The sequence below is a fragment of the Hemicordylus capensis genome, chromosome 4, assembly GCF_027244095.1.
Source record: "Hemicordylus capensis ecotype Gifberg chromosome 4, rHemCap1.1.pri, whole genome shotgun sequence".
Lineage (NCBI taxonomy): Eukaryota > Metazoa > Chordata > Lepidosauria > Squamata > Cordylidae > Hemicordylus > Hemicordylus capensis.
Genome location: NC_069660.1, coordinates 265,988,006 through 266,002,934, shown reverse-complemented (window position 1 = coordinate 266,002,934; position 14,929 = coordinate 265,988,006). Strand labels below are relative to the sequence as shown.

Here is a 14,929-nt window from a genome sequence, read left to right as displayed (position 1 = left end):
ACCTCCAGTGACTGTTGCTGGTGTCTATCTTATGTTTCATTTTAGATTGTGAGCCCTTTGGGGACAGGGATTCATCTTATTTATTTGTTATTTCTCTGTGTAAGTGAGAACACAGCCATTCTTGGAAGGGCAGTATAGAAACCAAACCAAACCAACCAAACAAACAAAATAAATCAGATGAACAGTAACAGCATGGGGTTTTTTTTGTCTTAAGGCCAAACTACATATGACAACGGGGGGCTTGTGTCTTTAAGCACAGGCAACATGTAAAGCAGGCTGTGAGGGTGCTATTTAAAGTGCAAAAGGGGCATTTGAATGAGGAGTTATGAATCTTTTCTCTCCTACCACATTTTCTCCCAGCAGCCCTTTCTCTTAGCTTACATCCAGTATCAGAGCTATTGATATAGTAATGTACTGCAATATTGATATATTCATGTACCGCAATTTATGTTTAATCTGAAACAACAGCTGAGACTAAATCATCTGGAGAGGTCCGATTATAGTTTCTGCCAGCTTGTCTGGAGGCGACTTGGGGCCAGGCCTTCTCTGTGGCTGCACCAGGGCTTTGGAATGCACTCCCAGTCAAAGTAAGAGCTTCTCCATTTCTGATTGCTTTTTAAAAGACCCTTAAGACTCACCAGTTTTCTCAGGCTTTTAATTAAAACTAATTTTAAATTGTTTGATTGTTTTGTTTTACAGAGAGAAATTATTTTGTTTTATTCTGTGAACGGTTTTTATTCTTTGAAAGTGTTTTAGTTGTTTTAATTTTAATTTTATATTGTGATTTGGATTTTGTACATCGCATATATCAGGCGGTATATAAATATGATAAATAAGTAAATAAGTAAATAAATAATGATGCCTTATCCACATTTTGATCAGCAGAATGATTAGAACAGGTCGAAAACACCAGATACCGCAGACAGGAGAACAATTCCTCCAAATAGTTACCTGGTTAGCTGCTGTGATGTCAGCAGCTGGTGGGAACAGTGGCAATGACGATGCTGGGTTAGGCTGAGATGCAGTTGGGGTATCTTTTGGCACAGTGTCCTGCTGAGGCTGCTGAGATGTTTCCTCCTCCTCAACAGATGATTCTGTGTGGACTTCATCTTCACCTTCAACCGCATCTTCTTCCTCGTCTTCCTCCTCCTCTAAGGTAATACAGAGAAGCACAATACTTGGTTTCCATAAAAAATAAAATCAGATCTGTGTCCTTTGTAAACAGGGAGTCACTGTGGATCACCAGCTGCCAAAAACTCTAATAGCATATCATTAGGACTAAAAATATCACTATTTTAATATAGGGTGAAGATAGACATAGCAATATAAGTGTGGTAGAAATTGTTTGGTCACATGTTCATTTGCTGGAAATGGATTCCAGAACATATCTTCAAACTGTTTCATCATAATTTAAATTTTATACCTGTCTTCACCTTTGCTTGTGGCAACCATCCCAGTAAAAGCAAGATGTACTGAATGGTTATTTTCAAAAATACAGTTTATAAACTGCACTTGGTCTGCCTTGGTTGGCCTGATAGATGATCTCCAATTGGGAATTGATAGGGGGAGTGTGACTCTACTGGTCCTTTTAGATATCTCAGTGGCTTTTGATACCATCAACCATAGTATCCTTCTGGATCGTCTGTGGTTGCTAGAACCTAAGGGGTATACTCGTGGGTCAAATGGGCCGTAACCCAAAATTTGGCTTAAAATAAGCCAAATCTGGCAACAGCAGTGGTTCTGCTCCTATCTCTCAGAGAGATTCCAGAAGTTGTTGCTTGGAGACTACTCCTCCTCTAAACAGTAGGTTTTGTATGGTGTCCCCCAGGGCTCTAAACTGTCTCCTATGCTTTTTAACATCTACATGAAAATGCTGGGGGAGATTTGGTGCTGGCTGTTACCAGTAAGTTGTTGACACCCAGATCTATTTCTCTATGCCATCTTCACCAGAGAACGGTATAACTTCCCTAAATACCTGCCTGCTTGTGGTAATGGGCTGGATGAGGGAGAACAAACTGAAGCTGAATCCAAGCAATATAGAGGTACTTATTGTGGGGAGTTGTAACTCAGGAGATGGGTTAGATATGCCTGTTCTGGAAGTGGTCATACTCCCTCAGAAGGAACAGGTACATAGTCTGGGAGTACTTCTTGATCCAGGCCTCTCTCTGGTTTCTCAAGTTAAGGCAGTGGCCAAGGGTGCTTTTTATTAGCTTAGGCTGATATGCCAGCTATGGCCATTTTTGGAGGAGAATGACCTGAAAACAGTGGTACATTTGGCGGTAACCTCCAGACTTGACTACTGCAATGCACTCTACATAGGTCTGCTTTTGTATATAGTCCAGAAACTGCAATTGGTACAAAATGCAGCAGCCAGGTTGGTCTCCAGGGCAACCCGAAGATAACACATTACTCCTTAAAAGCATTACATTGGCTGCCCACATGTTTCTGGGCAAGATAAAAAGTGCTGGTGATCACCTATAAAGCCCTAAATGGCTTGGGCCCAGGGTCTTTAAGGGAATGCCTTCTGAGTCAGGTCCCCACTGCTTGTTAAAATCTTCAGGAGAGGCCTGCCTGTGGCTGCCCCCAGCTTGTCTGGTGGTGACTCAGGGTCAGTCCTTTTCTATAGCTGCCCCGAGGCTCTGGAACAAACTCCCTGTTGTTGTAAGATTTAGGGACTATTTCTAGCCCAATAGTAGTTTTCCTCAAAAAGTTTAAATGAGTTGTTTTTCTGTGGTTCAACCACTCCTGGTTCACTTTTTGGAGATGGACTATGCAAGCATTCTAAGTTTCCAGTATATTAGGTAGCTAATACTATGTCTCTCAAATGTGATAGAAATAGCTGAGTAGGATCTTGGCTAACAGAATAAATAGCTATGTGTATGGATTAAAACAATATAGGTCAGAGTGCTAGTTTATCTGAAGCAAACACCTCAATAACTTCAAAAGTGTCAAAAGATCTTTAATAGGGCCTCCCTACCTCTCATATACAAACAAGTATGTTAAGTACCAATATCATCATGTAAAACACGTTTTTTCTTTTCTTTTACAGGTAAACAGTAAGGAATTACAGGCTGACACCTAGTCTAAGTTACTCAATGTTATTAATCAGAAGTTATTCTAAAGGACAATTCAATTTCAATAGGACTTTGTAATTTTGTCAGGATGTCAGCCATAAGAATTAATATCACCACAGAATAGCAGTGGGGGCCATTTAGCCCTTCTGGCTGGACAAATACATACCATCAAGCCCTATTCTCTTACTATAATACAAGGACATGTTCTCCTATGCATCACCACTGGTAATAACTGATATAGTTCTGCCTAGTCATATAAATAGGTCAGCGAGAGGTTAATAATGCTGGTTGTATACACGATGTTTGACTCTCAGAAATGGTTATGTACATCATAAGGCCAATACCTCAAATTCTATTAAAGAACAAATCTATTTTCAGTAGAATGTGTTCGTCTCCATGAGGGTTTACTTTTGATGATGAGGCTTGCAAAACTGCCTTGTTATATTTGTGGAATGTCAAAAAGGCCTCGCCATCATATTCCTGACAGGATGTCTTCACAAAAATTGTGCACTTCCACAGTTAAAAGAAAGCAATTTATTTTTAAAAAGACGTACCTCTGTAAAAATCAATTTCTCTTATTATCTTTTCTTCCCGATTGAGATTGACTGTGAAGTGGCTCATATTTTCATAGCCATCCTCTATTTTTTCCATCTGAAATGCTTTAGAAGCTTCACCAATTCTAAAATAGAAACATTTGTGTCATTTGCATTTGAGTTTGCAAAGAAACATTTTGAAAATGGGTGGTTTATGATAAAAGTGGGAAAACACACATGTTGTCTCAAAAGGGAAGAACTTACTTTTGCAGCAATGCTTTGGCATTCTGTGAAAAACAAAATAAAACCAAAGGAATTAGATTCTTTATACTTTTCTCTTTAAAGCTATAAAGGCTGCAAGTTAATTCTTCTCAAATTATGTATACTTGTAGACATCATAAATAAAATAGCCCATCACACATCATTTCAACAAATATTTTTGCTGCAACTGAGCATGATTGGAAATTCCACAAAGGGCTTGATGAAAAGGCAGCCCCATGAAGAACATCACGTGTTTGGACCTAGATGAAGCTGCTTGACTCTGTCATACCATTGGTCCATCTAGCTCAGTATTGTCTACATCAGGGCTATTCAACTGTGGCCCTCCAGCTGGTTTTGGACGACAGCCCCCAGCATCCCCAGTCACATTGGCCAATCGTCAGGGATGATGGGAGTTGTAGGCCAACATCAGCAAAATGGTGAAAGTTGAGTAGTCCTGGTATGCACTGACTGCAGCAGCTTTCAAGGGTTTCAAACAGGGCTCTTTCCCCAACCCTACCTGGAGAGCTGAGGGACTGAACTGGGACATTCTGCATGCATAGGAGGCCCAATGGTCATAACACATACTTGTTTGTGGGAACTCATGCACAAGCAGGTCAATACATGCACTCATAAGAATGAGCACATGGAGGCAAGAAGCTGCTACACTGGTCTGCTACATACCAACCTGAACATTCCCCCACCCCCCATTATGGAAAGCATTGTCATTCTGTTCCTCAGGCTAAGTAGTAACAGGCTACTAATATTCTAAACTTCCCTGCAGCTATGAATATTGTCACTACTCCACTGTCAAGTAATGAGTGAGATAATAATCAGGTATAAGCTGCAAGGAATTTTCTAAAGGAACAGGACAGGTATACTTTTCATATTGGGAAACTCCAAGATATAAACTGACTCAAGAGATAAAGTCCATATCAACTGACTCAATCTACTGGAGGCACTAAGCTTTAGTGTACTTAACATAATGATTAACCCCAGCCTTGACTCCATCTATGAGATCTATGAATAGAATGGTGTAGGTGGACTTCCCAGCTTAAAACTGCAAAGATAAGAAACACTACAGTAGTGGCATCTCTTTGCAGAGCTCACATGTTTGGAAATAAGAGAGATTCAGTTTCTTCCAATATAAGACCCAGTTATTAAGGAGGTGTCCATATAAATAAGGGGCATCAGAATACCATAACTCCCATTGACATTTTTTCAGAATATATAATAGATTTTTTAAAGGTAGAAATAAGATCTATCTATATAAAGCTTGTTGGGCCTCATTCACTCGCTTGAAACTCCCAGACCAAACCTTGAAAAATAGGAACATCCATTTTCACAGGTAGATTCCAGACCTCACCCCCACTACCAGAAAAATTCATTATTTTTTAAAAAAACTGATTAGAAATTCATTTCCTGGAAAATGCAGAATAATTCTCCCACTGGAAAAGCATGGAAATGATGCCTTCCAACAAACTTTGGCAGTTTGCCCACGTACTTTTATAAACAGGAAGTTCAGACTTTCACAGAATGAGGAAGAAACAAGCTATATTGTGGCAGTTCACTGCATTTCAATTTGTGTCAGATTTCCACTAAACTCAAGAAATTGAAAAACACAATTTTTTTTACGCTAGAGAACTTCATTTGTCTATCTCATTCAATCTCCTAGAATTTGTCTTTTTAGGGGTTCTTGGCAGCAACACTTTTATATGCTCAAAACAAATCAGCTGTTCTGGTCATCTGCGAACAAGGAGTGAAGGGAGAGTACATGGTCCTTCCTTGAAAACTGCAAGTCCTTTTACTGGTATTATATGAAGACTCCAACAACTGAATTAAATGTATACAAAAAGAGGTGACAGCACAATCATACACAGGTTTATTTGTAAGTAACACCTTTTGAATTAAATGGGGCATACTCCCAAGCAAGTGTGCATAGAACTGCTGTCCAGGTTAGATATATCTGCCTTTTGGTCACATGAAAACTGTGGCAGACATTCTCCACACAGGGAACTTGGAGATGAGCCACAGTGAAAGCTTGCTGTGCAGCCAAGCCTTTTTTGCTTCCGGAAGTATGTCCTGAAGGTCACACAGCCCTCAGGGACATATTTGTGGAAGCAAAAGGGGCTTTTGCAGGGAAGCAATAAAGGCAAATAATTGCTTCCTCACCCCTCTTCTTGTGCACTGGGCTATGCAGTAAGCCTTCAGTGCAGCTCGTCTCTGAGCTCCCTGTGAGGGTGGAGCTCTTAATAGCTAGTATACTCTAAAACTAGAAGCATAGATAAATTCTGTGTTTAAAGAAGGTGGGGCTTAGCTCTCCTTGAGAAATGAAGAATGTCTCTATACTTGTGTTATCTGTATACAGTACAAGAATAGAATGCTTCCATGATAAATAGAGGAAATACTCCCAAGTCTATAAACAGAAAGCAGCTAGTCAGATACTCCAGAACGGCCATTAATACACAGACTGCTACAGATACTAAAACAGTACCTAGGCAATGGTAAGAAAAGAGCTTTATTTGTATGAGCAGTCATTGGACAGTGCACAAATAAAGAAATGGGAAATGTTTAGAATTCGCAAAATGATATTTTCTTCTTACTTTAATAACATACCTGTAAAATACCCTTTGATAACATACCTGTAAAAACACAGCCATTTCTGGCTCTTCCATGAACTGGATGCCCGATTCCACCAGTTTTGACACGGCCTCCAAATGGTCTGCATACTTTTTCATCAGAGAGCGGACTTGTTCCAGTTTCTCCTCTTGGCTTCTAGTGATTATCTGTGTCATCTCACTTTTTCTTTCTTCCAGTATGGAATACAGATAATCAAATTTTTCACACAGTTGCTCCTTCTGCCTTTTGCAACATTCCTGTGAACAATTGGTTTTGTGTTAAAATGTGTCCTGTTGATACTAAAGCAGTACCTTCTAGGCAATGGTACCTTGTATTTACTTGTAGATACATGTGGGAACTACTTTTATCACATCAAACTCTTTATTTTATTTTATTTTTTCAGATTGGGAGTAGTGGCTTTTAAAGGCCTAGAAGATTCTGTGCTTTTCTAAATAAAATCTGTTTGAACAATATGTTTCACAGATATTAGACAACTAAATAACTTCAACTCCAGGGCTTCTAGTTTTCAGCATCCCAAAATAATGATGTTTGCTGTAAGGGAGGGGTTCCCAACCTGTGGTACTCCTGATGTTGATGCACTACAATGCCCATCACCCCCAGCTATAATTTATTGTAACTATTGTGGACCCCTGCTCTAAGGCAAGATATTGTTTTATAATGTGCATTAATGCTAAAATTTGCCTTGTAAAACACTGGTTTAACTTAACAAAATTATGAATAGATTATGTTGAACGTTACAAATATTTTTAAAAGCCAGTGACAGGAGATTAGGAATTTCTGTTTAATTTCTTGGAGCACATTTTAAATTAATAGCACATTCTAATAACATGAAAGATCTCTGCTTTTAATTTTTGTTCACTTTTATAGAATTGTATATCCACATACAATAACCTAAATTTGTGCTTGTCTGAAACATGTTTTTCCTTCATGCAAACTGAAAATTCAAAACCCCTGTGCAGATTACTGAAGCTAAGAATAGCCTGGCAGGATCTGCCTTTGCATTTGAAACGAAAAGTAAATAATCAAACATTCTATTTTAGTAGCTCTGTCTTGTTCAAAGTTTTCAGTGAGCTAATTAAAGTAAAGGTCAGAAAATAATCTGTCTTAACAAACAAGGCAGCAGCCCTGCACACCGGCTGCTTAAATCTAATTGATTCAAATATGCAAAGGACTGCAGTCCATATCTTGAACTAGAACAGCAAGATGAATATTCCAGGAATTTACTACACAATCGTAGGCATATTTAGAAGTACGTTTCACTGTGTTCAATAAGACTTACTCCTCAGTACGTGTGTTTAGGACTTCAGCATGGTGGTGTTTTTGGTTAACCCATTCCTTGATCCAGGCCAGCTTTTGAATGGTGCTTTAGTTACTTTTATTCCAGTCCTGGACTGGAGGCGGGCTAATAAAAAACCAGCAGCAAGAGCATTGAAAGCAGTCTGTACTTGCCTCTCGGTAATAAGATCTATTTCATTAAACCATTAATATTCCTGATTCTACTCCGCTGCCTTGTCCTTGTGTGCTACAACTTTTTCCTCTGGATTCTACAAGTGTATTCAAGGTCAAACTGATGTCTAGCTGAGATTAAGACCATGCGAAGAATAATTTGGCTGCTACTCCTTATGAAAGACGCCATGAAGTCTGTTTTTCTGAATCTTTTGGTTTTTATTTATGGATGCAAAGCCTATTAAACGCTACAAAGGTAAAAAAGACTATGAGCATCTCAATCTTCCAACTTAAATTTGGAAAGTAGAGAGCTGGAAAAAGTGAACATTGCATGTAAGTGAGTCATGATTGGAAAGGCACGATGTTCGTCCTAGAGACTACTTCTATTTCTTAATGTATCATTCTCTATAAACCTCTAAGGCCTTGGTTTTCTTTGAGTTTGTTAAAAGCTGAATGTTAAAGAGCTTTGGTGCAATTCTAATTTCTACAGTTAGCTTACTTTAAAGGCCCATTTCAGTCTGCAAACTCCTGATAGCAACCAATTTCATCCTCCTACTGCAAAGCCTTCCTGACAAAATTTTGACTTTTAACTGCTAATATCCCCCCCCCCCCCCCCGTTTACTTGGCTCAGGGGTTTTAGACTCTTTGAACCACATTTGGTGTATTATTTTCTCTCCTTTGCTTTGTTTGTATAAGAGACTGTGATGGGTTTTTCTACCAATCAGAATCATAAGACACTAAATTAAGAGGGTGGACATCTTCATTTTTCACTAACATTAACCCCTTTTCATTGGGGGTTGGGGGGGTCCTATAGTTTTAATTGGTGTTTTTTTAAAAACTTTTGCTGTATACAGAGGAGATATGTGCTCTCTTGGCATTTTATGCGGCACAACCAGATGTGGCACCACGGGCTCTGTGATCAGGATCTCCCTTTAGAAATATAATGATAATAATAACTAGCTGGGCCACGCGCAGAGCGTCTGCATCTCTAGTTTGCTGCCGCTTTCCCCCACACTGCCATTTCCCCTGCCCACCTGCTTCCGCCACCCACCGCCATTGCTGTCATTGTTTTCCTCCCACTCAGCCTCCACCAGCATCTTCCACCTGCCCGCCCCCGCCGCTTTCTTTGCCTGCCCACCAGCTGGCTGGCCAGCCCCCCACCTGCCACCATTCGCCACCGTCTCCCCCCGCCCCCCGCTGGGTCACTGGCATGGCTGCCACACCACCACCATTTTCTTCCCTCCCACCCGTCCCCATCACTATCCGGCAGCTGCTTGCAAACTCTCGCGAGAGCTGCCATGCACAGGATTAGCCACAGGTATGCCTTAGCGAATTATATATAGAGATAGCCATGCCATGCCCTTGCATCATATTAGAACCATGGTACTGCATGTGTGCGCACATTAAACTTTCCACGTCTGCAATTTTACTGCTTAAAAGTGCTCTTCTTAAAGCTGCTATTTGCTCCCTACAAAGAAAAGCATACAAGTACCTGTTTTCCCCCATGTGGCAAACAGAAACTTGGGGGGGGGAGGGGATTTTAATGGGGGAGATGGCACAGGAGGAAGGGTATGACTCCTGCCACTCACAGAAGACCATGACAAGAGGAAAAGCAGTCTGTGGAAGGTGGGAAAAGTAGGCCCCAGGAGCTGGGAGGGCTATAGGACCTTGGGGGTTGTTCCCCATCACACCAATGCACAACTGGCCCTGGCAGAGCCAGAGAGCAGGGCTAGGCCCCTGATGCGCTTCAGACAGGCCTGATAGCAACCTCCAGGAGAGATGGGAGGAGGAGCATGCAAAGGCATACAAACTGGCAGCTGACCATGCAGGGCCAGTTGCTGAGTCTCATTCCCCTGGAAGGCATGACTCCCTCTGAGAACTGCCCCTCAGTTACAGGGAATCAAAAAGGATATAAGCCCAGAGGGATGGGACTGTAACAGCCAATAAAGAGGGGGGAAGGCAGTTCACACGATCATTAAGAGGGTAGGATATGCTTCAGGAGCTGTGCATACTCTTGAATTTCGACGGTCACGAGATCATAAGAAGATCCCAGCTGGATCAGGCCCAAGGCCCTTCTAGTCCAGGATCCTGTTACACACAGTGGCCCACCAGATGCCTCTGAGAAGCAGACAAGAGGAGGGAAGGGTTGTTTGTTAGCAAACAACTAGGTAAGAGGAGGGAAGAATGATTGTGAGAGAGGAGCTAGGTAGGATGGCCTTTCCTCCTACCTTGTTAAAATGCTGGGTACAAGTGCTGTGTAGGATGGCACTGTCCTTCCCAGATCCTCTCTTACAGACTATCAACCCCCCTCCTCCTACCTAGAAGTATGCTAACCAATGGTTGAAAACTGAAAATGTGCACAGCTCCCAAAGCTGGATAGGATGCTTGTCCTACCCAATTAACGATTGTGAGAACTGGCTGACAGTCTTGCAACCAATCCTTGGCATGTCCTAACTCCTTTATGTAGCTACCTGGCCCATATGATGGGGAGCTGGTCCCCTGGGCCAACAAACCTGTTACAAATGGGTTAAACCCCTTGGTCCTGATCTGAATTGGACCTCTTGTGCCTGCCCTTAACATTTTCTAAAGCCACAGGAGCTCCTGATTACTGATCTCCCATGTCAGGTCTAGTTTGCCCCCCAGCCTATGTTGCCTTGTCCCCAATCCAGCATATGACACTGCTCCAATCACAGAGTGTGCTTGTTATTGCTTATGTTACTGAGGCACAGTTATTTGCAAGGCATTGCAAGAGAAATACATCTGTGTCATAACAAAACTCTTATTCGTTCATTCATTCATTCATTCATTCCATTTATATACTGCCTGACTCTGGAGGCTCCAGGCGGTTCACAAAAAGGGGGGGAGGGGGAGAACAGCTATTAAAACAAGAATTAAAAATCTAACACATTCAAAAATTATAGCAATTAAAAATCTAAACAACAATTAAAAATTTTAAACTCAGAAATTACTAAAAGCTTGGCTAAAAAAAATGTGTCCTAAGGGCTCTTTTGAAGGCTGGTAAAGATGTTAAACCATGAATGTCTATAGGGAGCGCATTCCACAGCCCAGAAACGAGTATAGAGAAGGCTCACTCCCAAATCTCACCCAGTGGTTTCATGTAGATGTTAAAAAGCATTGGAGACAGGATGAAGCCCTGAGGGACACCATACAATAGCTCTCGTTTCAGAGAGCAGCTATCTCCGAGCAACACCATCTGAAATCTACAAGAGAGATAGGAACGAAACCAAGCGATTCAGAAGGATAGTATTGAAAGCCACAGAAAAGTCCAAAAGAACAAAGAGAGTCACACTCTGTCGTAAATCTGTTGGCACAGCTGACCCAACAGGATTCACGATCCCTCCAGCTCCACTTCTGTGAGTCAAGATGAAAATTCTATAGATAAGAGTAGCAGCTTAGCTGCACGAACAAAAGCGAAAAATGACTCTCAAAGATAAAGTAGTATAAGCAAAATAAAGTCCCTTGAAATTAAACCAAGTACCCCCCTCTATGATAACTGAGCAATAACTAAAATAAAGGAGCAAGGAAGGAACAGAACAAGGACAGGCTGAAACAAGAAATGTTGAACAATTAAAGTACGAGGAACACTGTCTGTGAAGGCAACGTTGCTGACAGTACTGTCTCAGGAACAGTGTCTGCTTGATACAGGGCTCGAGGTAACCGGCAGCTAATCAGGCTTTTCTGACTCAGCATTTCTATTTCCTCTCCTGTGAGATCTTGCGCCTGCGTGTCTCCCACTGAGACTTTCTCTTGAGACGTCTTCTTAACACAGGTGAAATTCCAGCTTCAGTCTCCTCAACCCTCATCTCTGCCAGCTGTCCAGATTCCCGTTTGCTGCCATTCCACCTCAGCTTCAGAGTTTGTTCTCATAGTCAAGTCCTCCTGCTGTGCTTCTAAACCTGCTCTCCCAACCAAGTCCTCCCGCTCCTCCTCCGACTCTTCTGACTCAGAGGTCTGAGCCATGACACACTTCCTGTGTCCATTCTTTGGTAGAGATAATCCATCAGACTGACCGAGGCTCTCTCCACCCCATAGCCTGTCCTAAAGCCTGTTTGAAATGGATCTAGATAATCAGTATCATTCAAAACTGCCTGGAGTCAATCAGCCACCACCCTCTCAATTACCTTGCCCACCCAAGGGAGTTGGAGACTGGCCTATAATCATCCATCACTGAGGGTTCTAGGGCAGGCTTCTTAAGCAAAAGTCTCATAATTGCCTCCTTCAAACATGGAGGCATCCTGCCCTCCCACAGTGAGGCATTTATGATGTCAACTAGATCATCTCTAACAATCTTTCTGCTAAATGTTATAAGCCACATGGATGGATCCACATGTATCCCAAGGACAAGTGGTAGGCCAAATACCTCCAAGGAGATTGTCCACATCCTTAAGAGTCACAAATTGAAACTGATCCATTCTAATTGAACCAGAGGAGATACTGGACACCTCTGCAGTTGACCCTGCCATAACCATGGAGTCCAAGTTGTCTCAAATGCGAGAAATTATATCCACAACAAAGTTGTTAAAAGCATCACAGCGGGATAATGAAAAATCCTGATCTACGTTCAGAGATGAGGGAACCTGAGTCAATCCCCTCACAACTCTAAACAACTCCGCTGGGCGTGAACTTGCGGATGCAATATGTGCAGAATAGAATCGCTTCTTCGCTGCATATATTACTATAGAATAAGCCTTCAAATGGGCTTTGTGCAGTGTCTTATTGGGTTCAAGTTGAGTCTTCCTCCACTTACTCGCTAGCCTTCTCCTGTGCTTTTTCAGTGCTGAATCCAGCCTGCACAACATAAGGCCCAGGGGTTAGATTCAGCCTGCAGTGACTATTTTACTGGCCTCCAGGTATCTTGTAGCAACACAGGAGTTGGAAACTGCCTTATAGCGCCATCCTGTGCATGCTTTCTCAGAAATATGCTCCATGGTGTGCCCAGTGAGGCTTACTCCCAATTTTCAACCATCGGTTAGCATACTTCTAGAGGCATCCTAGGCTGACAGCTCCTCTGCTGTCATGGATAATGAAAGTTTCCAGGAAGGAGGACAGCAGTCTGAGGAGGAAGGGAATGCTCCCTTAGAAGGGTACCCACATCCTCTCGCACCAATGCCATGTAAGAGACTTGATGTAGAGGTGTTTATATTACAATGCAAGAAGCCTCTGAGCCAAGATGTGAGAGCTGGAGTGCCTGGTTGCTAATGAAAACATAGATATAGTGGGCATAATGGAAACCTGGTGGAATGGTGAGAACCAGTGGGACACTGTTATTCCTGGATACAAACTCTACAGAAAAGATAGGGAATGGCAGATCAGGGTTGAGTAGCACTGTATGTTTAAGAAGGTATGGAATCCAATAAGCTAGAAAACCCAGGAGGAACAGAATCCTCCACAGAATTATTATGGGTGCTAATATGAGGACTGAAAGGAAATGTATTACTAGGGGCATACTGTCGCCCTCCAGATCAAAACACTTAGAGGGACCTGGAGTTGGAGAAGCAAATAAGACAGGCGTCAAAGAGAGAGGGGGCTGTAATAATGGGTGATTTCAGTAATCTTCACCAGGCAAATTCACATGTGGGTATTGACAGAGAGGCCAGACATGCTAAATGACTGTGCCTCAGAACAGTTGGTTGCAAAACCAACCAGAAAGAAGGCTACCTCGTCCTTAAGCCTGAGTGGTGCCCAGGACCTGGTGCAAGATGTTAGAGTTGTAGAACTACTGGGGAACAGTGTAATCTAATTCAGCTTATATGCAAGTCGAGCATCACCAAGGAAGTCCAATAAAGATGTGTTGGTCTTCAGAAGAGGCAGTGGACTTCTGAATTCTGGGAATATACTTCCTGATTCTAGTAATGTACCGCAGGGAAAGCCTGTTGCCATCCTGCTCTGCTTGTGGGCTTCCCTGAGGCTTTTAACTACAGCAACAACAACATAGAGTTATATACCACTCTTCAACAAAAGTTTGCCAAGTGGTTTACACAGAAAAATAAATAATAAATAAACAAGCTGGTTCCCTGTCCCCAAAGCGCTCACAGTCTAAAAGCCTCCAGTTGTGTCACACAAAAGGCAGAGGGTGAGTGTGGGTGAGTATGGATGGCAGGAGGATCGCCTATAGGCAATCACAGCAGTATTAACTGCAGTGGCATGGTGGCATTTTAAAGTGCAGAGTTGGTCTCTGTGTTCCAGCAACCCCATCTGTGGGTTGCACATGAGCTTATTACATAGACACGTTTCAGAAGAGTAGCCATGTTAACCTGCTATAACAAAAATGCAAAGCTTTGTATCATCCTGGAGACTTTCTCAGCAAGCAGAGACATGCCGTCGTCTACATACTTTACAGCCTCATGGTTTCCATTCCAAGCATTCCTGCGATCACGAGCTGTAAGTTGTCATTTGCCTAATGACAAGTTAGCCCTAAGTCACATTGCTCAAGACACAGGGCTTTCCCCCCAGCAGGTTGAAATTTTGCATGGAAGACTGGAAAGTGGGGGGAGAGCATCTTAATTCGTCCTTTTAGCCATTTTCCGTCTCCAAAATCAGGCGGTGAGGGAAAGACTAATTTGATGGTGGAAAACTGGCAGCAAATATTCCCTTCCGCCAATCTGCTGTTGGAGGCTGCAGTCTGGGTAGCTGCTTTAGATGGAAAAAGAAACATTGGGTGGGGGTGGAACTACATGTGGTTAATGTCTTGTTAATCCTGAGATCTTATCTTTAAAGACAAATGCCACTTCTTGTGCCTGAAAAATGTCATGAGAGGAGTGGCAGGTTTCAGGTACCCTTCCTGACCTATCTGGTATAAGTGTGTAGAGTAAGCCAACCACATGGTGTTCCAATTAAGCACTGGCACTCTCTAATTGACTCTCAGGGGAGTTATGACTCCTAATGTAAAATGGTGGCAAGCCGCAGATCGTCAACCAAGGTCATCTAGGCCTAGCAACAGCAGGCAATTAATCCTTT

General features: G+C 42.2%; 1 protein-coding gene across 5 annotated transcripts in view; it reads right to left on the bottom strand.

The window, feature by feature from the left end:
• The window catches only part of TRIM55 (tripartite motif containing 55), a 64,647-nt gene that overhangs the window by 28,735 nt on the left and 20,983 nt on the right, over window positions 1-14,929 (bottom strand). For all 5 annotated transcript variants that reach the window (XM_053249335.1, XM_053249334.1, XM_053249337.1 and 2 more), the window contains exons 5-8: window positions 6,508-6,741; window positions 3,872-3,894; window positions 3,629-3,753; window positions 952-1,151 (exon numbers count right to left, since the gene is read on the bottom strand). In XM_053249335.1, the coding sequence (XP_053105310.1) occupies window positions 952-1,151; window positions 3,629-3,753; window positions 3,872-3,894; window positions 6,508-6,741 (582 nt within the window). The remainder of the gene's footprint in view (window positions 1-951; window positions 1,152-3,628; window positions 3,754-3,871; window positions 3,895-6,507; window positions 6,742-14,929) is intronic.